The following is a 23,587-nucleotide window of genomic DNA, read 5'->3' as shown; positions in this document are numbered from 1 at the left end:
AAAAGTTAGGGCTCCTTTGGAATGGCGGCCTGGAGAAACCTCTTCTCTCTAAAAAGAACATGGCAGTACGGCTTAGGTTTGTAAAGTTGCATCTGAACAAACCACAAGACGTCTGGAACAATGTCCTTTGGACAGACAACTAAAAGAACAAGAGTTAGGAAGCAGCGTTGACCGTGCAGCCATATGTAAATTTCATAATGTAGCCAAGTGCTATACCCTTGCCCTCTTTTGATTGGGTGCTGCCCCTTTAAGAACAGCGGGTGCCTTACGCCATCTGTGCATCGCAGGCAAGTGGGGTGCAGAGACACAGAAGCATCATGCAGAAAAACGTCTCCCCAACATGATATACTGACAGAGGCTAGCTGAAGGCTCTTCATTTTCACGGAAGCAGTATGGGTGTACTTACTTTTTCACATACTGTGTCTGCGTTTTGGTTTAGTTTTGTTAAAAAAAATAATGACAGTGTAATATGTTACATTCTGTTGTTCGTCTGAGGTTGTATTTACCGCATTTTAAAACCTGCTAAGGAACAGATGATTTTTTTTATTACATCCAGATACATTAAACCTTAGAAATGAAAGCTGTGCCTGACAGCTGCACACGTGTGTACGCTCTTTGTCACATGATCATATGTCTCTTAAGGTATTATTTTAAGAATTATATGTTAAGAAATACAACAGATTTCTCCATGACACATTGAATGCTCCAAAACTGCAATCTGCATAATAATTTGAAAGCTTGCTTCTGCTTTTTAAAATAAAGTAGGAATGCTGCAAATTTCTGCCGAAACTGGGTATCTCCTATATGAGTTACATATCTATCAGTGTAAACCAGTAAACTGTCAAGTATTTGGATTTTTAAGGGTATTCAGTCAACCAAAATTTAGTTTGCTTTGAAACTACATAGCCATGGCTCAAATATATCAGTTGAACACGGACATCTTTCCTGTCAGTTAACTGAAAATGAAACTTCTAAAATACACTCCACCTTCAGACTGCCTGTCTATAGACGTTGTAGGAGAATCTGTACCATGGCTGCCGGAGCTTCATCTCTGGACGAGGAGCTCTGCTGTTCCATTTGCTCAGATTTCTTCAAGGATCCCGTGGTCCTGAAATGTAGTCACAGCTTCTGCGGAGTCTGTCTGCAGAATTGCTGCAAAGGAAGCAGCTCTCGGGAGTGTCCACTCTGCAGGACCAGGTTCCCTGAGGAAGATCCCCCTGTTAATATTGTCTTAAGGAATGTTGTGCAGTCATTTTTAAAACAAAGGAATGAAGAAAGGGTAGCAGAGAAGAGTGATACTCCAGAGAAGACTGCATTTCGCTGCGAGCTTCATGGACAGAAACTTCTACTCTTCTGTGAGGACGATCATGAGCTCCTCTGCGTGGTCTGTCAGACTGCAAAGAAGCACAGAAACCATCAGCTCTGTCCAGTGGAAGAAGCTGCACAGGATAAGAAGGTATCCTCTTCTGTATTGTACATTTTGTTGCCTAATATAATACACAGTGGTACCCTGACCCATGAACAGTCCTGTTCATGAACAATTCGGGTTACAAACCAGATGTTCGGAAATTTTTTTGTACCGGTTCGCGAACCGCGTTTCAGGCTCCGAACACACAAACATCCGCCAAAAGGGTCCATTGAAAGCACCGAAACAACCTTTAACTAATGTAATTTTACAATCTTACCTAAACAATTTTATTGATGTGAACATTTATACGATGTCATAACTCATCCAGACTAACATGCCACACATTCAGGATCAGTGCAGATGTCCTTTGCATTAGGCCAAACCCGCAAGTATTTCCCATTAATTGTAATGTGGGACTTCTTAAGCAATCTGACAATAATGGATCCTTTGCTGGGTATTGTCCCTCCCTCACAAGTCCTTTGGCACTCGCTTCCTGTTGCTGGTCATTTTCCTGGAATAGTCTCTTGATGTCAAACATATGTTGAATGTATCTCTCATTATACGTCTCTATATTTTATCTCAGGGGGATCTCAGGGCTTCACTGATTCCATTAAAAGAAAAGCTGGATAAGTTTACAAACGTTAAACAAGAGTGTGAGAAAACAGTCAAACATATCAAGGTATGGAGATTTATTCTGAGAATCCAAAACTTCACTACGAAAATCACCTTCAGATATACACAGCATTTCTCACTTTCAGAGTCAGTCCCAGCAAACTGAGAAGAGGATAAAGGAAGAATTTGAGAAACTCCATCAGTTTCTGAGAAAGGAAGAGGAGGCCAGACTGGATGTACTGAGAAAGGAAGAGGTGCAGAAGAGCCAGAGGATGAAGAAGAAGATAGAAAACATCTCCAAACAGGTCTCCATTCTGTCAGAGAAGATCAGGGATATTGAGAAGGCCATGGAAGCTGGGGACATCTCCTTCTTGAAGGTAGGATATGATTTTCTAATATTGTTCTGCGTGTTTGTGTGTTTGATAAAGAGTCCTGATGTATGACTGAAAAAAAATCGTTTTTTTTATGGAGCTGTACAGGCAACTACACCCAGCCAATCTAAACACATTCAGAGAAGAAATATCCCACAGATTCTCTCAAATGTCTCATAGTTAACCTTACAAATCGATGTCATGTTTTACAGATAATGTTTCCATTTTGTTTTCTTGTTTTTCAGATGATGAAGGACAACAAAGACAAGTACGTAATAATAATTATTATATGCTTTCAATTATTACATAAAACTATTTTAATGTTGCAGTGTTCTGGAGATGATTCCAGGCCACTTAACAAACAAACAGGAACACAAAACCAATGTAATATTGCATTATCAGACAAGGGTGTGAGGTTTTCATGAATCTAATCAGCAAATTTTCTGGACTGAGTGGAGTTGGTGATGCTACAGACTCTCAGTCACTTTTCCTTTGTGTGTTTGACTCCTTTCATACCCCACAGCATCATTGACCCCTGCCTGTCACTGTCTTTGCAGACCCCAGTGCTCACTGCAGGACCCAGAGCTGCCTTCAGGCGCGCTGATAGATGTGGCCAAACACCTGGGCTCTCTGAATTTCAGAGTCTGGGAGAAGATGCTGGAGATTGTGCAGTACAGTGAGTACTGGGGGAAATGGCCGTATAAAGCAGAGAGCAGTATCTGAGTGGATTATACTGTCACTCAATGGGAGTTCAGTCTACCAGCACTGGTACAGTGAGTACTGGGGGAAATGGCTGTATAAAGCAGAGAGCAGTATATGAATGGGTTATACTGTCACTCACTGGGAGCTCAGCCTAGCAGCACTGGTACAGTGAGTACTGGGGGAAATGGCTGCATAAAGCAGAGAGCAGTATCTGAGTGGATTATACTGTCACTCACTGGGAGTTCAGTATAGCAGCACTGGTACAGTGAGTACTGGGGGAAATGGCTGTATAAATCAGAGAGCAGTATATGAATGGGTTATACTGTCACTCACTGGGAGCTCAGCCTAGCAGCACTGGTACAGTGAGTACTGGGGGAAATGGCTGCATAAAGCAGAGAGCAGTATCTGAGTGGATTATACTGTCACTCACTGGGAGTTCAGTCTAGCAGCACTGGTACAGTGAGTACTGGGGGAAATGGCTGTATAAAGCAGAGAGCAGTATCTGAGTGGATTATACTGTCACCCACTGTGAGCTCAGCCTAGCAGCACTGGTACAGTGAGTACTGGGGGAAATGGCTGTATAAAGCAGAGAGCAGTATCTGAATGGATTATACTGTCACTCACTGGGAGCTCAGCCTAGCAGCACTGGTACAGTGAGTACTGGGGGAAATGGCCGTATAAAGCAGAGAGCAGTATCTGAGTGGATTATACTGTCACCCACTGTGAGCTCAGCCTAGCAGCACTGGTACAGTGAGTACTGGGGGAAATGGCCGTATAAAGCAGAGAGCAGTATCTGAGTGGATTATACTGTCACCCACTGTGAGCTCAGCCTAGCAGCACTGGTACAGTGAGTACTGGGGGAAATGGCTGTATAAAGCAGAGAGCAGTATCTGAGTGGATTATACTGTCACCCACTGTGAGCTCAGCCTAGCAGCACTGGTACAGTGAGTACTGCGGAAAATGGCTGCATAAAGCAGAGAGCAGCATCTGAGTGGATTATACTGTCACTCACTGGGAGCTCAGCCTAGCAGCACTGGTACAGTGAGTACTGGGGGAAATGGCTGCATAAAGCAGAGAGCAGCATCTGAGTGGATTATACTGTCACTCACTGGGAGCTCAGCCTAGCAGCACTGGTACAGTGAGTACTGGGGGAAATGGCTGCATAAAGCAGAGAGCAGTATCTGAGTGGATTATACTGTCACCCACTGGGAGCTCAGCCTAGCAGCACTGGTACCTCAGCTGGCTCCCTGACAGCTGTATGCCTATGATGTGTTATCCTCCTCACTGGTATGTCACTTATGGTATGTCAAAATAACTGCCAAATAAAGAAAATGTAAATGTAGTGTACTGCAGAGTGGGGGTACCAGGCGTACAAAGAAAATGCTCGAGTAGGCCTTGCTTTAGTAGAAATTAAAAAATGTATCTTTGGGGTTTAAATTGTTCTGCATCTGTACACCGGCCCTGCAGCCACGTTTCCTCGCTCCTGTCTTCTGGGTGTTTCCAGAAGTCGTGGGTGATATGAGGCAGCAGCTGCAGGTCTGTCATGGTGAACATTGCATCCTGTTGGATCGTTTTGCCAAAATTTATCATTTTGGCCATTGCATGTAATTAAAGGGAAGACTGACTGAAATTATAACAATAAAACAAACACTATACACATAAAAACAAGTCTATGAAAAGCAGCCGCAGTCCAGCTCCATCTTGTTCAAGGTGATGTTTTAAAAACATTGATTTTTTTTTTTTTTTACTGTATTGAGATTTTTAACTGCAGTTCCCTCTTCAACCCACAGCTCCTGTGACTCTGGACCCAAACACTGCAGACCGCTGGCTCTCTGTGTCTGATGATCTGACCAGCGTGACACACTCTGGAGTTTATCAGCAACTTCCTGACAACCCTGAGAGATTCTTCCCCTGTGCATGTGTGCTGGGCTCTGAGGGGTTTAAGTCAGGAAAACACAGCTGGGAGGTGAAGGTGGGGAACAAAACTGCCTGGGATGTGGGAGTGGTAGCAAAGTCTGTTAGCAGGAAGGGGGTGATTACATGCAAGCCAAAAGATGGATTCTGGGTTGTATCTCTGAGGAACGGCGAAGAGTATGAAGCATGGACCTCAGAACCAACCCGCCTAAGACTGAAGAGGAAACCTCAGAGGGTCAGAGTGCAGCTGGACTATGACAGGGGGGAGGTGTCCTTCTTCAACCCCACTGACATATCACTCATCTACACCTTTAAAGACACATTCACTGGGACACTGTATCCATTTTTCTCTCCATGTTTAATAGAAGATGGTAGTAATGCTGGAGCCTTGAAGATCTGCCCAGTACTGGTGTCTGTGACAATGATGTCATCCCAGTAAAGGTGTCTGTGGCAGTGATGTCATCCCAATAAAGGTGTCTGTGACAGTGATGTCATCCCAGTAAAGGTGTCTGTGACAGTGTCTCAGATCCTCTATGAACTGGGTAAGCTGGGATGTCTTGGGACGAGGTGAAGCATCTGTCACCTGTTTAGGGTTGGATTATACTGTAAGGAGTGGGAAAGGTATCGAGTAAAAGTTTTTCTTAGGTTAGTTAAGCTGTATCAGTCAGGGCTGTGCTAAATTGTTTGTATTTACTATGTATTTTTAAGTTTATGAATTTACAGCCAATTGTATTCCCCGGACTTATGATTTTACTGGTCTTTTTTTTTTATTGCTCAACGGCTGTGACCAGCTGTGAAACAAGGGGTTCATTATTTTATTTGTTTGTTAGATGATAGTTGATTTGTTAGTTAGATATTCGCCAGCTAAGGTTTGTAAAACCACAAGGTAAAATCTAGTTGAAACATGTTAAAAGGATCTCTTATTTGAACAGCTTTATTCGTCTGCTTACGATTTTTATTTTGCCTGAAAATATGTTTTTTTTTTTTTGTGATTTGTATAAATCCCAGTGCACCACTGGGATAATTCCCATTTTCTTATTATCTTTCTCATTTTGTAAAAATAAATAAATAAATAAAACCAATTGGAGTATGTTGGTTGTCTCTGTGCTGCGATGGCTATCTTACAGAACTCCAAGTTAGCAGCAAAACTCTCAGATCCTAAGAACCCTGATTCCAGAATTGCATCCTGTTTTACCACAAAATTCTCAGATCCTAACTGCCCAGATTCTAGAATTGCATCCTGTTTTACAACAAAACTCTCACATCCTAACAGCCAAATTCTAGAATGCCATGCTGATTTACAGCAAAATTGTCAGTTCCCAAAAGCCAAAATCCCATCATGATCCCATCATGGCCACGAGTATCTTCCAGGACCCGCAGTGTCTACAGGAGGAAGTGTGGAACACCCCAGAAAATGATGTGGATGTCCTTCGATCCTGGCTGGATTCACTACCCTCCAGCTCTTAAAAATATAGACTTAGAACAGTATTGTAACTATAATACAGATTTTGTTATTATACACTAGTATGTTCATTCATATTTTGAATTCTGAATAATGTAAATATGAGCCATCCACCCATCCATTTTCCAAACTGCTTATCCTACTGAGTCGCGGGGGGTCCGGAGCCTATCCCGGAAGCAATGGGCACAAGGCAGGGAACAACCCAGGATGGGGGGCCAGCCCATCACAGGGCACACTCAGACACCATTCACACCTACGGGCAATTTAGCAAGTCCAAGTAGCCTCAGCATGTTTTTGGACTGTGGGGGGAAACCCGAGTACCCGGAGGAAACCCCACGACGACATGGGGAGAACATGCAAACTCCACACACATGTAACCCAGGCGGAGACTCAAACCCAGGTCCCAGAAGTGTGAGGCAACAGTGCTAACCACTGCACCACCATGCCACCCCTATGAGCAGCAAATCAAATGCTATTTCACTTTAATTTATTACTTTTCATATAAGTTATATTGTATTTTTCTTAGTTTTTCTACCTTCTGCTACATATGATTATTGTCAAGCTTGTTTTGTGAATGTTTTTTGTTTGTGGAATTAAGGAAGTCATTTTTTTAAGTTGCTCGACTGGAACTGCAGTTCCACCGGCTTTCATGGCCACGGCTTTAACAGTGAATGGTGCATTATGATACAGAGTGTAATTTGTTAGTTATTCACAAATGTACGTGAGGAAAGCTAATGATCTCACTAGGCGACTCAGTGAATGTGGTGGCACTACACTGGGGGTGGGTCAAATCACTACTTAAGTGGGGCACCACAAAAACACACTGCTGTCACGCCCACAGGGGCGGACCCCACAAGGTCCGACGCAGCGCATCTAATTAGCGAACAGTTAAAAGACACAGACAAGCCCCAGGACGCCGCGAAGTATTGAGCCAATGACATTGTGCCATACCAAGCGTTTTCTCGTCTATCGTTTTCCTAAATTCCTGTACCCCTTCCGTCTGCCTTGTGTTCTAACCTTACCTTGTCCTCGCCCTCTTCCCAGACCCGTTCCCGAACCTGACCCGTCTCCTCTCCTGCTGAGCCCGGCCCGTCCTGTTCCCGTTTCCCTGTGTGTTCCAGTCCTGTGCCCCCGTGTAGGACGGATCCCCCGGCTTCTGACCCACGCCTTTGGACATCTACTATTCTTTCAGCCTGTTCCCTTTAACCTGTCTCCAGTGCCTTTATTAAAAAGCACTGTGAAACGCATTTCTGGATTCCTTTCCCTTTGTGGTGGGCAGTGTCACAACTGCGATTAGAAATTAATTTACTATTCAATTAAATAGTACTTAAAATGTCCTATATCTTCACTTTGTCAAGTGTCAAGCGTTTAGTCAGCAAAATTAAAACAAAGCGAAGAAACTGCTTTGCTTTAAAGTGGGCTTCCCAAAATACACACAACAATTTTAAGAAGTTTTTATTTTGAATATACTGCAAAGCTATACACAGACTAATCAGTGGAATCCAAGCAAAAAATCATAGCTACTGTTTAATTGAAGTCTGTTTAATTCAGAGGTGGAGTGTATAATCTTTTTGGGTGCAGCATACACCTGTGAAAGATTTTTGTTGATTTCTTCCTTTTTTAATTGACTCATCATACTCCCTGTTTTTCATATGCTAATGGCATATGCATAAAAAGTAGCAAAGTAGTGTCAAAGAAAGTCAGTCATAACAGCAATTATTCCAGAGCTGGAATCCAGACTGTAAGGTAGGGTAGTAAAGAGGGTATTAATAGGATCTTCCTCTATGCATTTTCTTGCTGGTCTTCTCAACCATTGTCTCCACAATAACAACAGTCTCTTTGTAGGCTTTGACTCGGTTGTTGTCAGATGTCTTCTTGACTGATTCTGCCATCTCTATCTTCTCATAGCTCATGAATTGAGAGGATGGGCTAACTCTGGGGAGGGGCATTAGGGGTAGGGGCAAATAGTGACTACTGTCATCAGAGATATTGCTCCACTTGAAGGGCTGAGCCGGGTCACTTTCCGGATGCCGAGATTCTTCTTCACCTCCATTCTCGTTGCTCTTCCCATATTTTCCGCCCACAGCATCTGCCTCCTTGTCACCCTCCTTTCTGTCATTTTTGCCATTTCCAGCCTCCTTCCCATTTCCTGTAGGAGTAGATGGTGTTACGGGTGGAGGTGAGGGAGCTGGGGAGGGAACAGGAACAGGAATGGGTATTTCCCTTCCTAAGTCTTCATCAGAAGGTGTTGCACCTTTGGTCTTGGTGATGAAAACATGTCCCGCTGAAGGGGAAGAGGAGAAGTAAGGGCTCGCATAGCTGCCCTCACCAGTTACAGTCACATATCTGCCCTTGGTGTAGATGTCCACTGCAGGCTCAGGTTCAGGCTCAGGTTCAGGCACCTTCTTCTTGTGCTCACCCAGTCGCCCTCTCAGGAGATCACGGAGCATATTAAATCCCCTACTGACCTGGCTTCCATCTGGAACATCCTCAGCTTCACCACCAACATTCTGATATAAAACCGAGTCCATCTGCTCTTTCATCTCCTTCTCTTCTTCCACCGGCTTCCCCCTCTCCATCCCCTCCAGCACAGTTTCTTTGGATGTAACGTCCTTATGATTTAGCACTTTTTTCTTCAGAACCTTCAGGCGAGGTTTTGCATTGCTGATGTCCTGTATGGCTTGAGTAAGATCTACGCATGAAATAATGTAAGTATGTTCAGAGCTGATCAAAGCGCCTCGGGTTTTTCACAGTGTAGGTGAGGCTGGATATCACCAGCTCTGGCCAGATGTGGACTGATCTAGCTTAGGGTGCAGCCACCCTGAGATCATCCAGCATGGTTCACGTCGACGTGCGTCCATGATAGAAAAGAAAATCCTCAGGCCTAATGAAACTGCACTGCTAAATCACAGTTGTACATGCAAGATAATTTATAATGCATGAAAGTTTATAAAGTTAAAATCACCAAACCGTCCATTTTACTTTTCTCAGTTTTATTTCACCAGACAGGTCCAAACAGACGGTAGGTTGATTCTCAGTGGCACAAAGTTCCTTACACCCCCATTAGCACTGATTTATTACACATTTTAAAAGGTAATGAAATGCGTAAAAACAATTAAGTGCAGCTGACTTTATTCAATATATATTGAAAACACCTGAAATCAATGTTTTTAATGCAAATTTTCTTTCCACTTTGAATTCAAAGTCTGGCCTGTATCACTTCTTATTTTATCAGAAATGTGAAAAACTTTTAATTCAGTTTAAGATTTTTTAATGATCTACCCTCCTGTCAGTCGGGAATCTGCAGTACTTTTAATTTCTTTTTAACCTCTATATATAGTTAAGTTTAATGGTAATGCAGGCCACAACCCATAAAATTCATCCATACTTTAACCTGTAAAATATTAGCAGAATTCTTAAATAATGTATAAAACAGTCATTTTGTTAGATGAATGAAATTGTACACTGGTCTCTTAAAATCTGCTTGAAACATTACAGCTGCTGTGCAAATTCCTCATGCACTCAGTTTTCATCCCACATCTTCTCCTGAATATTCACTCATTTGTTGGCTATTGTCTAAGTTGAGAAGCTAAGAACTTAACTGACAAGACATTGGAGTCTGGATAGAAGTTTGCAATACTGATCCATCTACAGCTGTAACTGGGTTCTGCACCCATCCATCTCCAGATCTCAGTCCTCCAAACGCCCTTACCTCTTCCTCTGCTGCCCACCAGGGTGGTTTGGCCAAATTGTAACTTCGTTGAGAACATCACGGGAGTAGCGCTAATTGCCAAGTTCAGTCTGTCAATTAGAATAAGAGAAAGAACATATATTACAATGACAATTTCTGGTAGGATGTCAAATATAAGTTTTCCCACTGGGTCTGTAACATCACACTGTGGATGCACCCCTTCCAAATCATCCTCTACCGGTTTGCATGTGTATGTGTGCGTAGGTGTCTCTATGCTAGATAGAAAAGCCCAAGAAACGAGTGTCACGGACAAGAGACAGTGATGTCAGGATACAATCCCGATAGTTACTTTGAGAAAAACAGACAGAAACAGTGACACCTAGTAGCTAGATCGATATACAAGTGATCGTATATGGAAAAAAAGATCGAAAGAAATGAGCTTCCACTGAGTTAAAGAATAGAATCAAAAATATTTTGGTTATTAAAATGATCACTGGAAACAACTGACACAGACATGTGTGTGTGTGTATATATATATATATATATATGGCTGTGTCACACCTGCCACCCTCTTTCTTGATGATCCTCCTATATCTGTCCAGTTCATTCTCCAGAGAAGCCTGATAGATGGCCAGGTACCGACACTTGCTCGTGTGCTTCTCCAGCTTGCACTCGGCCTCCTCTATGTCCTTATACAGCATGTTAATCTTCTCGTTGTACAGCTGGATCTTGTCATCGTAGCTCTCCCGGGTGCTTTTGATTGTTTGCTCCAACACTGCGGTCTGAGAAGATCAGAATTATTGGGCTATGGAGGATGACATCAACTTACCTTCCAGATGAATAGGAAACTTTAAGTGCAGCTCCGAAGTGCACTGCTAGGACAGTTCGTATCAGGCTCCTAGAAGCAAGATTGAAGTCCCACAAAGCAAGGAAGAAACCCTTCATCAATAAGAGAACAGCCAGCCTGGAATTAGCAAAAAAATGTGTAGTTTACACAGATGCATACTCATAAATGAGTGAAACAAAAAATTATGCTGTGGTCTCTTAATTTTTTCCTGCAGCTATACAATATCTAGTCAGTGTCTCTCCACCACCTACACCAGCTTAGGTTCCTTTACCACCAGAAAAGTTGTGTTCCACATGCCTATAGCCAGATTTTGTTGCCGATGATTGATCTATCGCAGCCCCTGCCTTCGACTGCCACCCGATCTACATTGCAGACCCCCAGGGTCACCCCTGCAGATGATGGGCCCACAAGGAGGACCAATGTAACCTTTATGGGCTATGCCTGGCCGGGGCACATGGGTGGAGACCCAGCCACTGGTGATTGCCTTTGAGCTCCCGCCCAGGCCTGGCTCCAGGGCAGGTCCCCGGTCTCCCCAATCTGGGCGGGGCAACATCTTCCTTTGTGGTAATCATTATGGGGGTTTATGTGAATTGCACTTTGTCTGGTCGCTCACCGAGGACCAATTTGCCTTGGGAGACCCTACCTGGCGCAAGAGCCCTCAACAACATAGCTCCTAGGATCACAGAGGCACACACACTCTTCCACCGTGACGAGGCAGTGATTTATGGAGGAATCTTAATCTCTTGAATGACTATGAACTGCTCCACTTACAATGAATTTAGCAGAAGCATATTTTGGAAATCTGCGTTTTGATGCAAATACTTCCTACAGAATATTTAATTGTGCTGTTCTGTCTTTTACATGCAGGGCTGCTTGAGTTTGCAGGAATTTTAAGTACAATCATGACTCTTGATAGAAAACTCTGTATCACGATGGTAACAAACCTCATTCTGGAGCCTGTGATTTTCTGACTGCAGCTGGTAGAGGGTGCGCCCATATTCTTCCAGCTGACTCTGCAGGATGGGGACACATCTCTGGGCCAAGAATTTCTCCTGGTTTCAGAGTAATGAGGAGGTGAAAAAGACCTAAAGTGCCCACAATGCTTTGCATTTATACTGTCAGTATTATTGCATATAGAAAATAGTACTACAAATGTTTAAGCTTGGCTTACTTTTTAAATGATTCTCAGAGTATTTGCAATTCGTGGTATCAAATTAAAAAGAGAAACAGAAAAATGTATCATGAACATAATGACCTTCGTGCTTGTGGGTGTTTTGTCTGTGGCTCCAGAGTGTCATTCACAGATGTCATTAAGAGATACTGTAATTATTCCATAATTGATAGTATTTAGAAAAGTTTAGTTCTTTTTTAAGAATATACCTGCAAGGCTTTTTCCATAATGACTTATAATGGAAGTAGAAACATACCTCTGTAATTCCACACGTCACGACAGAGACCCGTGGGTTTGCCTGGTCCATCTGTCGCAGAATGTCCACATAGGTCTTTATCTCAGTAAAGTTCTGCAAGACAAGAGACACACAACAGTGCATCCAGTATATGAAATGATATTTGTGGATACAGATTCCAGCATTCTTATCAGCTGCTGTTTGTATACGATCCATTATTTGTTTTAGAATGATCCAATATGAGAAGCACTTTATTGGATAGTGGGTCAAAGGTCTTAAAAGCCAGCCTTTCATTTTTTTAACTTTACCTGTTTGTTCCTCTCTTTAGTGGAACTGATGTCATCTTGAAGAAACTGGCACTGGATCTGAAACCCCAAATTCCTTAGCAAAGCAGCCTCAGCTTCCTGAAATGCAGCACATGATATTCTCATCTAAAGTCTCCAGCGCGAATCTGTAAATACGAATGGATTCTGAGCTTTCATCAAAATGTCCGTCAATTACGCGATAGTTTGCAAGATCTTTTGAGAACTAAAGATTTTGTCCATGTATTGTTCTTGCCTTAACTATGTTCATCAAATGTGTGATAAATGTGTGTTAAATCAATAGTTGAAGCCAGCTTCACCAGGTATTGCTATGATAATCAATCATTGTGTCCCATTCTGACAAATAGAGAAAAATTAGACTCATTCTAGTGCATTTTTTCATCTTTGTGAAATTATATGTAATTTTCTGCCTATATAAATTTGCCCCTCTTTGATCCAACTCTGGTTTTACCTTATTAAGCTGCCCTAGAGTGTTTCTCAGCTGCTGTTGGTATTCACATTCACTCCTGTACCTGACAAAGGAAATGAACAAAATTCACCAAACCACGCCTATGTACCTTTGAGACTTGGACAATGTGTTTGTACTTTGCTAATAATAAGTACACCTTCCATCAATCCATCCATTTTCCAGACTGCTTATCCTACTGGGTCGCGGGGGGTCCGGAGCCTATCACGGAAGCAATGGGCACAAGCCAGGGAACAACCCAGGATGGGGGGCCAGCCCATCGCAGGGCACACTCACACACACCATTCACTCACGCATGCACACCTACGGGCAATTTAGCCCTATCCCAAAAGTGTGAGGCAACAGTGCTAACCACTGCACCACCATGCCGCCCCTAAGTACACCTTTGTCATACAAAACTTCAGTGGTGAACATATTCTAAGTATAGCTACTGGTAACATTAGAACCCTTAATTTTATTAACCTGGAGACAGTCTACCTGTTGTTAGGGCGACTGCCTACATGACTGTATAAAGGAGGACACCTTTGTCCAAAAAAGGAGGACTAAGACTTACAATGGAGGACACATTTGTCCAAAAAATGAGAACTAAGACTTACAATGGAGGACACCTTTGTCCAAAAAAGGAGGACTAAAACTCACAATGGAGGACACCTTTGTCCAAAAAAGTTGAGGGGATTGTTATTATATAGTGTACCGTGAAAAATAGTTTTTTCCTCAATATTTGATATATAGCTAGTCAGCTACCTGAAGATTGAGCAAAGGATTACGAAAAGTTCAATTAACGTTACAAATGCGTTTTGGCGTTGGAGGCAAATACAGCAAAATAAAAAGCAGCTTTGTTATCGTCTCCATTTTGCACCTACTTAAACACAGGTTATGTCGTACTTACAATTTCCCAACTCCCTAGTCGGATCTTCCGAGTACGACTTAAAGGCAGCATTATACATATACTACAGAAGCTGAGAACGAGACACTCATTGTAATATTTATCTCAACGAGAACGATATAAAAATCATTGCGAGTGCACCCGTTCTTGGTTTACGCAGTATGTGTGTGCGTGTGTTTGACGTTATTTGTGCTACCTGGGGCTGAAGGCAGTAGCGCTAGTTGCTGGCAGGTAGGGGGGATCGAGGGGAAAAGGACAAGGGGGCTAAAAGGAGGGCACCCAAAAGCAGTCTGGACAGAGGGCGGGAAAACAGTACTGTCCGGATGAAATCGAAACAAGTAGTTACTATACCTGTTATTGTGCTCAGTCAGAACCCACTCAGCATCTTCCCACTCATGCTTTAATTTGGTGCGTTGAGATGACAGTTCGCTAATCCTTTGCCGGTTCAGCTTGATCTGCTCAACAAAGCCATCTTCCAGGTTAGAGACCTCCTCTATCCTGTGCAGAGTCTCCAGCTGCTTCCTGAAGATGGCGTTGTGCTGTTCGAGCACACGTGCCCAGTTGATGTACTTGGTGAAGCATTCATTGAGCTCCTGCAGACTCTCCCAGTCTAGGATAGCAGACTCAGGGTAAGAGACATCTGGATGGTCCAGTTCCTCAAGGCTGCCCCGGTCATACTTCTCCTTGCGAACCTCATACAGGCAGCTGGTCCTGAGCATGCTATTTGGGATTCACCAGCAGTGTTATGCTTTGTTCCCTTCAGCACATTTAGTGTGTGAAAATCGTGTGGTCTCCCCTGAGCTGCCTCATCCTACACTAAACTGCAACCAAGGTGCCTATCAGCAAAATAACCGGTCATGCCACCCAGTCATTTATTCCGGAGTTGTCCTTTCTTTGTTCCTAACACCACAAAAAAAACCCGTCATTGTCTACTGACCAGATCCATCAGAGCGGATGGAATTCTGCTGTGTCAAACGATTCATTATGTCACTCTGTATATTAGTGCTGCTTTTGACCAGCTGTTTTCATTTTGTTGGGGGGATTTGAGGATAGCTGCAGCCTGTCAAATGATGTGCAAACAGAGACGAAGAAAACACTCTGGAATAATTTGGGGGTATTAAACGGCTCCATTGTTGCACTCATTTCTCACTGGACGTTATGCATTACAACCCCAAGGGAATATTGCCCAAATGTTGAGTTAGCTGCCCTTCTGATTAGCAGGTGCATTTATCTTGCTTTGTTAACACAAGTCAATATTTGTGGAAGTGATTATGAGAGTTAATTGTGTTGTTAAAAGGTGGAGTAACATTTTTCTCATAGAAGGTAAACCTCCAAGATTTAACATTTAAGATCAGCTCATTCATATTAGAATAACTTTGAATTCAGATAAGCTGTGACTTTCCATATAATAAAAACATCTGTCGTTCTCTAATTTTGATCCCCACTGTATTTGTAAAAACTGTAAAATATAACTGCAGAGCACTGCATAAATGCCCCAAGTCTAAAATTTACCGCTGCTGCTTTTGCATGAGTTCAGTATGTGCTCTCCGAGACAATCACAATCATACTCATCCTTGTTGTTGGACTAACTCATAGATCATGTAAAATTAGGTAGCTAAGCACAGGGCTAACCTTCATTTTAGCAACGGTTACTGTCACATACAGAAATGAAAGAAAGTAAATAAAGCAAAATAATTTAAGTCAAAGTGATGACTAAAAGACAGCCTCTCGGAGAAGCTTGGCCTAAGTGGCACATTTCTATGGCTAACCTCACATTACTGGGTGAGACTGTCAAACCTGAATGGCTTCTTTTAACATGCATTCACATGGCAGTTGTAAAGTTCTGCTTTGCAGTAGACAGACAAATGCATTTTCATTCAATTTTAACGTAAAATGCTTCCACAAATGATGCTTTCGCTCTTTATTTGGATCCTCATCCTTTATGCCCCGTCTTCCTTCATACTGCAGGGTAATCAAGTAATCGCGACAGCTCTAAAAGGGTGATGCAAATTTTTTGAAAGTATGAAAGGAGTATGAAAGATAAATCAGATAACTTATTACATATTGCACAGAATGTCACTGAACATGTTTATAATAAGTCTGGTGCCCAATAAAACACAACTTAAAAAAGTGTACTTTACTTCTAATTAGCAGAAGAGCAAATAGAGTAAAAAAGAAAACAGTAATCAACAGTGCTTTTTTAAAACCACAATGTACAATGAACATTCCTCACTTTTGGATTAACCATTCTCAACATCGGAATTTTTACAGACAAAACCAGCCACCAGGCAAGTCTTAATACATGAAAAGATGAATTTGGGGTGTAAATGAAAAGCTGCTTTAGGTTTGAGATCATACAAGAATGAAGGATACATCACTCGGAGCACTGCGGGTTATAAACATTAAACAAAAACGCCAATTGCACTTATACTTCCAGTCCAGTGTTTTTGAATGCTTTAAAATAAATCTTCAATTTGGTCACTTTCTGAGCAGAGTCTTTCTCTGTTTTTTCGTGTTCGCACTGTCATCAGACTCGTAAGGAACGTAGTCTGAATCATCATCAACAGATTCACTGTCATCTACAAGGCTGTCATCCAAATCAGCATATTCTTCTTCTCTTGAAGCCCTTTTCCCTGGAGAATATAAAGGGACCTTAAAAATGCTTCCTTGGGTTTTGTTTTTCCATCACCTGTTAGAAAAAAAAAAAACATAACATCGCATAAAATATACCTGGATCCTTAGTGTGTTTGTATTCTTTCTTGTGCAGTGGGTTTTTCCTGGGGAAAAAAAAGAATTGATAATTATTCATTTATAATCAAATTATAATTTGTCAATCTCTTGTCCACAAATACAGACAGGATGCAGTTCATGATGGAAATCTCCTGCATTTCCAATCTTTCCTGCTGTTTGTAAATAATGTGTCCATCAGAATATATTACTTTGTTTTGACGCCGAATTTTAAATTAATGCCACTTTACGGCAGAGAAGCTTTACAACTTTTTGCATTATGTTGTTACATCTAAATTTTAATGTTAAAACTGTGATGGGGTTAAAACAACTGTGATGCATTTAATTCAGATTTTTAACCTACTGAACTAGCAAGATGGTTGGTATCGTGCAACAACTCAATTCAGCCCTTGAGACAGTGCTTGCAATCCTCACCTTTGGCAGTTATTATAATAGTTGAACACACACAAAAGACATCAAATTAACACCTCTCCACATCTTAAACACGCGATAATTGCTCATTCTTTTTGAAAAAAAAAAACTGCATGGAAACCACCGCAACTGTAACAGCTTGGCAACAGATGCATCTTAAATTGGTTACAAATCTGGAATCACCCGGTCACTTCAGGACTACCACATCTCTTTATTTTAAACCAATCCAGTTTTTCTTTGCCAATCTGTTGTGCTCCTTAAAGGTAGCTCTCAATCAGAGTCAAGCGGACCTATGCCTGCTTTTATCATATCCCATAATATGACGCTACCCCCAGCAACCATCACAGAAGAGACTTGGTTTTTTGTTTTTGTTGTTTTTGCACTTTACATATATACGGGGTAGATTTATAATTTTTCCACCTTGGAAGTGGTCTAACATGGGACTTGACCAACACAGAGGAAGAAAGGCTCAGACCCCAGCCCCACCTGTAGCAGCTGGTCCCATACGGACACTCTGGTCTGTCGTCCTCGTCTGCAGGCTTCTCCTCAAAGTCACTGTCGCCAGGATGGCTGCACTCTTTAAAATGAATGGGGTTCTTCCTAAGAAACAAAGAAAAATATGGTATAAATAAAACATAAAAAAGGATGGAGAGATGTGTGGCTCTGCAGGTTAGGACTCCGTGCTTGTGATCAGAAGGTTGCAGGTTCATATCCCATAGTCAGAAAAGTGGTTTCACCATTGAACACTTGAGAAAGGTCTTTAACCTCAATTGCTCCAGGGACTGATTAACCCTGCTCACTCAGTTGTTGTTTTGGCTATAAGCATATACAGCGGTACCTTGGTTTGCAAGCATAATTCATTCCAAAAATGTGCTTGTAATCCAAAGCATTCGTATATCAAAGCGAATTTTCCCATTAGAAATAATTGAAACTCAGATGATTCATTCCACAATCCAAACATATCCATATAAAAATGATTAATACAAAATATAAAGTAAAAACACATAAAACAAATTAACCTGCATTTTACCTTTGAAAAGAATCGTGGATGGTATGAGGGAGATGAGAGAGAGAAGAGGAGGGTTATTTTGTAGGATGACCTTCACTATACCTAACGGAATCACTGCTATCTGTTGGCTCACTGGAATTTTTTTGTGATTTTAACAAGGAACCTATCCAATGACAGCTGCTTTTGCCTCCTTTTCAATTTTGCGTAAATGTGGACATTGCATTTTCGTTAAACAGATTTATCGCTCGCACTGCTACGCCCTTATTTTGGTGGTGCTTTTCTACTAAATTTTGACTATACGAGTGAGGCACGCCAAAGAATTATGGTTCAAAACTAAAATGTTAAAATCTAGTTGCGCTGAACTTGATTTAGGTATAACCCTGATATAACCTTGCTTCATCCTTTAGAATCATTACGCCAATCTCACACGATAACAAATGACAGATTGAATGGCTTAAGAACCATTGAACAATAGTTACAGCGTAGCAGTTTCTTCACATTCCAACCCTGGTGATCCATTCAGTACTATAATATTGTTAGTTTCTTTGTCTATTGACATTTAATCTGATGTGGCAGAACAGTGAATTTATTTCTCAGAGCAGGTTGTCGTTGATTTAACTGCAATCAAATGTCACCGAGCATCATCTCCATGCCACTGTACCTGTAACAGTCTTTGCCGTAGGGACAGGGGACTCGCTGTGAATTCCTTGCCTGTGAGGAAGTCTCCTTCGCCCCAAGGCCCTCCTTCCTGTTAACTGAGTGCGCCACCTTCTCAGTTCCAGAAGTGGGTTCCCCGTTGTTTCCAGACGGTCTCTCAGGGTCATCAGACTCCTCGCTCGTCTCTGCCTGGATGGGTCTCACTGGGCGCCTGGCCTTCGTAACGGATGACGCAGAGGCCTGTTAAAACAAAACAACCTTATCATCTCGGGAGGGGTTATTCATAAAGGACACCATAATGGTTTAGAATCAGCGAATGAGAATTTGAAACGTCAGAGAACCTTGCTTTGTGTGTCATCTTCCTCATTGCTCCTCTTCCTCTTCATCCCCTTCCCGGGTGAATGCTCTGTTTCACCGTCTTCCAACTCATCTCCTGAGGAGATGGCTCTTCTCCCTCCCTGGGTGGAGCTGGGCGTTTTGGCCTGGGGTGGGCTTGCCGTCCCCCCACCCAATTTAACACCTTTCGAGGTGGAGGTGGAGGGGCTCTGGACGTCTTCACTGCTCTTCCCCCTCTTCATCCCCTTCCTGCGTGAATGCTCTGTTTCACCCTCCTCCAACTCATCCCCTGAGGAGATGGCTCTTCTCCCTCCCTGGGTGGTGCTGGGCGCTTTGGCCTGGGATGGGGTCGCCTTCCCTCTATCCCTCTTACCGCCTATAAGGGAAAAAAAGGTGGATTTTTATCTAACTGCTGCACTGATCCTTGTAAATAACCAAAATGCACACATTAAACATACAACACTACAGACAAATTAAATAAGTTATAAATAATTTCTTCCAAAACACTTTTGTAATGGTCTAACAATGGTTCTACAGTTTTAATGTTTATGAAAAGTTAATTTATTGTGTCTTTTAACACAATACCAGTAATTAATCAAAGAAATTTTGTGTGGTGTCACCTGGTTTATTTTTCATTCCTGATTGGTCACATTAATACTTTACTTAACCACTACCCAAATCGTGTAATAAGGCTTTTCCTAAAAATTAAGTGTCATTTTAGTCTAATTTAAAGTATTTTCTTCCCTCTCTATGCAGCAGATCACATTTTATGGGTTTATGCATGCTGCCTGACAAAAGTAAAATCCTAAAATGTGATGAGTGAGTTGTGGGTGTCAGACGACCTTTCGGCGTGGGGGGGCTCGGGACGACAGCGGCCGCTTGCATCATCCACGCAGGCAGCACCCGCTTCCTCTCTCCTGCCCTCGGCCGCTCACTCCCAGACTCTATGCGCCCCTCCGCGGTGTCAGCTTTGACTGGGTCACTCAGCCCATTCTCTTCCTGACTCCCCTTACCAGTCTCATCCTCCGCCAAGACTTGGCTCTTTCTGTAGGAGACAAGACACCATCTGTGTGGACCCTTAGGCTTTCAAAAAGCAAAGCTCCGATAACGTTGGCAAACAGAACACAGATGTGCTGAGAAGACAAACAGAATTTAACAGTGTGTTTGACCCTCTAAAAACAGGGCTGTAGCTGAGGCACCGTTAAATTAAACCTGCTGAATACAATGGCATATTCACAAAATGTGACAAAGGTGATTCCAAGGTGCATGCATACATGCTGCCAGGCTCAATGGTAACATTTTAATAATAATAAAATAATAATAGATACTTTATTAATCCCCTTGGGGAAATTCTTGGTATGCCTGCCCTAACTTGCTCTCTGTAGGTGAGAGGAAGCAGCGCCCATGACATAACATGACATAACATAACATGACATAACATGACATAACATGACATAACATGACATAACATAGGGAGCTGGGGGTTAAGGGCCTCACTCAAAGGCCTGTAGATGTGCTGAGGCTGGCCTCGAACAGGCGAGCTTCTGATCGCAGACACCAAGGCTTAGCCCACTGAGCCACACGCTGCCCCAAAGGGACAACAAGCCATCTGGGACTGTTATTCAAAAAAGGTCACCACTCAGAATGACTAAACGAGCCGTACTATTGCAGCCAAATATTAATTTTTACACACAGTACCTCTGTGTGTTTTCCTCCTTGGAGGAGACGACCCTATAGATGTACTTTCCTGGTAGGAGGGAGAAGATTTCCCCTGGGTGAAGGGGGTGCCAACTGTCCTTTTCCAGGGGCTGTGGGGGATCCTCCGGAGCGGACTGCCAAAAGCAGGGGTTCGCATGCGTCTGAAAGGAAGGACAAGCTCATCAGCAAGGGCCTGTATCACAAAACAGGATTTCTTGCTTAGCCAGATAATTTGTCGGATTTAAGGTACCCCAGTTTAAATGGACTTTCTCTTAGTCACATTTAGCCCAAACTACATTAAATCTAAAGTTATCCAGCTAAGCAAGAAATTCTGCCTTGTGGAAAATCCATAAGAGGAAACAGGTCTGAATAAACAGAGGCGACAGGAGGGGAAACCTAACAAAGTAAGAGTTTATGGAGGGGATCACAAATGAGATACATACAGGCTTAATGCGCAGCTGTCCATCACTGTTCTCCAGCAGACCATGATGTCTGGACACCCTTTTATCGGTGACCTGGGAGAAAATACACAAACAACTAAGGAACAAAGCACATCCTTTTAGAATTCACCAGAGAAATGAGCAATGTGGCATGCACTGTTTACCATTAAAACTTTCACAGATTTTCACAGAATACATTCAGGCTGAGGACCTAACACCTACGGTCCACAGCATTATAGTCACAAATCAAGTATTTAATTTGGCATTATATAATATAATATAATATAATATAATATATATATATATATATATATATATATATATATATATATATTATATATAATATATATATAATATTATATTATATAATGCCAAATTAAATACTTGATTTGTGACTATAATGCTGTGGACCGTAGGTGTTAGGTCCTCAGCCTGAATGTATTCTGTGAAAATTATAAATATATATTATACAATTATACAATATATTATACAAGTTCACCAGCACAAAATGTGACTTTATTTAAATTAAGATTCCATAGCAAACATATAAAAATAAAAGTCTTACCGACATTTTAGTTACAGCTATAGCAATCGTGTCTACTGTGATCAAACACTTAAATTTAGTTTTCAATAACTGGACTCCATATACACTGGAATACATAATCTCTGGATTTCATTGATCTTTTGTTTTTTTCAACTTTTTTTCTTGTCTATAAGCTGAAATAATGAAATCATTACACGTCATTGCCATCTCTTTCCTTTTCTAAATTGAAGTTTAGTGCTGTATGACACCTACAGGTTAAACACTGATAAACAACCATCTTCTATAAATACTTTACCCAGTGCAGGGTCACGAAAGGCCTGGAGCCCATCTCAATAAGCACAGGCCACAAGGAAAGAGATTGCCCAGACACTGGGCACTTGCAGGGCATAGATGTTCTACACAACTTATCTAACCATACTTCTGGGCAATGTAGAAAAAATATCACACGTGTCACACGTTCTGTTGTTTTGCCGATTAAAATAATAATAATACTTAATATCTAAAGTTTGGATTCACCCTAAGAATAATCACCAAATTGATTGAGATACATGACAGCACCTTGGTATTGTGAACAATGAAGATCTTCAAGACAAAGCGCCAAAGCCACAATGCAACTAAAGCCCGAAGGAGACAGGAGGACTCACCCTAAGAAACGGACCTCTTCCCAGCAGCGTTTCCCCCTGGGGTAGAGGTATAGGACCGCCACCATCCACGGGCTCCAGCTCAAACCCCGGCATTGTAGTCTGGTTTGTAACAATGAAGTTAACTTTAGTATCCGATTATTACATGGCGACCTTACAAAATTAGCTGGATCTTTATGAACGTTCTTTGCGATTTTAAGTATTTTAGTATTTTATGATAACACGATCCGTTTAATAAAACATTGACTGTCTACGATTTTTCTACCAGTCTTGTTAAGTTTTGCACATTTGTGCTTTAAAATTTAAAATTTTTAGTGACCTGGTGAATATTTGCGTTCTTATTCGTATTGCGTTTTATACTTTGTGTTAGTCCCGGCGAATGCACCTCAGCATTACAGTAAACACAAGTGCATTGGTTTCTTATAGTTCACATCTTCAGATAACTCCTGATAGCGCCAGTCCAAGCAGTATTTATACAGGGAAGCTCCGGTAATAAACGCATCTGTTGGGGCACTTCATTATTTTCCAAGCTACAGAGAACTTTTTTCCTTTCACCTTTTGCTTGCGTCTTATATAATTTTAAAGTGGATATTCCCATTAAATTATTTGATGTTTATTCAACATTATGGTTAAACGAGACAAACACGTAAGTCTGGTGTCACGGGAGTGTGCTTTAAATCAGTGATCGCTCCCCCGATCCTGTTTAAGTGCCCAAACGTAGTTACGTCTTGGTACAGTCAATCATATATTAAGCAAATACAGGAAAAACATGACTTTGACAACGACTTCTGCCTTTAGTCTTTTTTTATGCGCTTTTGCTCAGTTAATTTAATTTTAAAATAGTTACCTTTCATAGCAATAATGGGTTGAAGAAAAGCCGGGTGCATTCCCAAGAAAACATCGAATAATAATTTAAAACGATTTTACAGCACTTAACTACAGAACTAGTCGCAAACACGTGACTCGTGGCGTCTGCTGGGCGTTCCCGTTACGTCACGCGTACCCTGAACCGGAT

General features: G+C 41.9%; 3 protein-coding genes across 4 annotated transcripts; 1 reads left to right on the top strand and 2 right to left on the bottom strand.

The window, feature by feature from the left end:
- Window positions 1-651: 651 nt before the first annotated feature.
- LOC125715650 (zinc-binding protein A33-like) lies at window positions 652-6,046 on the top strand. Of its 2 annotated transcripts, XM_048987445.1 has the most exons (7): window positions 654-1,456; window positions 1,992-2,087; window positions 2,167-2,397; window positions 2,637-2,659; window positions 2,949-3,067; window positions 4,884-5,448; window positions 5,513-6,045. In XM_048987445.1, the coding sequence occupies exons 1-6, from the start codon at window positions 1,031-1,033 to the stop codon at window positions 5,444-5,446; spliced, it is 1,458 nt and encodes a 485-aa protein (XP_048843402.1). In that variant the 5' UTR covers window positions 654-1,030; the 3' UTR covers window positions 5,447-5,448; window positions 5,513-6,045. The 2 variants fall into 2 exon arrangements, with proteins under 2 accessions (XP_048843403.1, XP_048843402.1); XM_048987446.1 differs by having other exon boundaries at window positions 652-1,456; window positions 4,884-6,046.
- A 1,961-nt stretch (window positions 6,047-8,007) lies between these two features.
- On the bottom strand, window positions 8,008-15,870 carry LOC125715648 (filensin-like). Its single transcript, XM_048987443.1, has 8 exons — window positions 14,440-15,870; window positions 13,188-13,248; window positions 12,722-12,817; window positions 12,435-12,527; window positions 11,952-12,059; window positions 10,722-10,942; window positions 10,182-10,270; window positions 8,008-9,161 (listed from the first exon to the last, which is right to left on the bottom strand). The coding sequence occupies exons 1-8, from the start codon at window positions 14,805-14,807 to the stop codon at window positions 8,236-8,238; spliced, it is 1,962 nt and encodes a 653-aa protein (XP_048843400.1). The 5' UTR covers window positions 14,808-15,870; the 3' UTR covers window positions 8,008-8,235.
- A 124-nt stretch (window positions 15,871-15,994) lies between these two features.
- Window positions 15,995-23,576, bottom strand: aplf (aprataxin and PNKP like factor). Its single transcript, XM_048987447.1, has 10 exons — window positions 23,420-23,576; window positions 22,576-22,674; window positions 21,391-21,462; window positions 20,948-21,108; window positions 20,092-20,294; window positions 19,255-19,625; window positions 18,918-19,153; window positions 17,734-17,847; window positions 16,819-16,865; window positions 15,995-16,721 (listed from the first exon to the last, which is right to left on the bottom strand). The coding sequence occupies exons 2-10, from the start codon at window positions 22,666-22,668 to the stop codon at window positions 16,567-16,569; spliced, it is 1,452 nt and encodes a 483-aa protein (XP_048843404.1). The 5' UTR covers window positions 22,669-22,674; window positions 23,420-23,576; the 3' UTR covers window positions 15,995-16,566.
- Between the last annotated feature and the right edge of the window lie 11 nt (window positions 23,577-23,587).

This window comes from Brienomyrus brachyistius, chromosome 20 (assembly GCF_023856365.1).
Source record: "Brienomyrus brachyistius isolate T26 chromosome 20, BBRACH_0.4, whole genome shotgun sequence".
Classification (NCBI taxonomy): domain Eukaryota; kingdom Metazoa; phylum Chordata; class Actinopteri; order Osteoglossiformes; family Mormyridae; genus Brienomyrus; species Brienomyrus brachyistius.
Note: the sequence above shows the minus strand (reverse complement) of the source record. Positions and strands in the feature narration are given on the sequence as shown.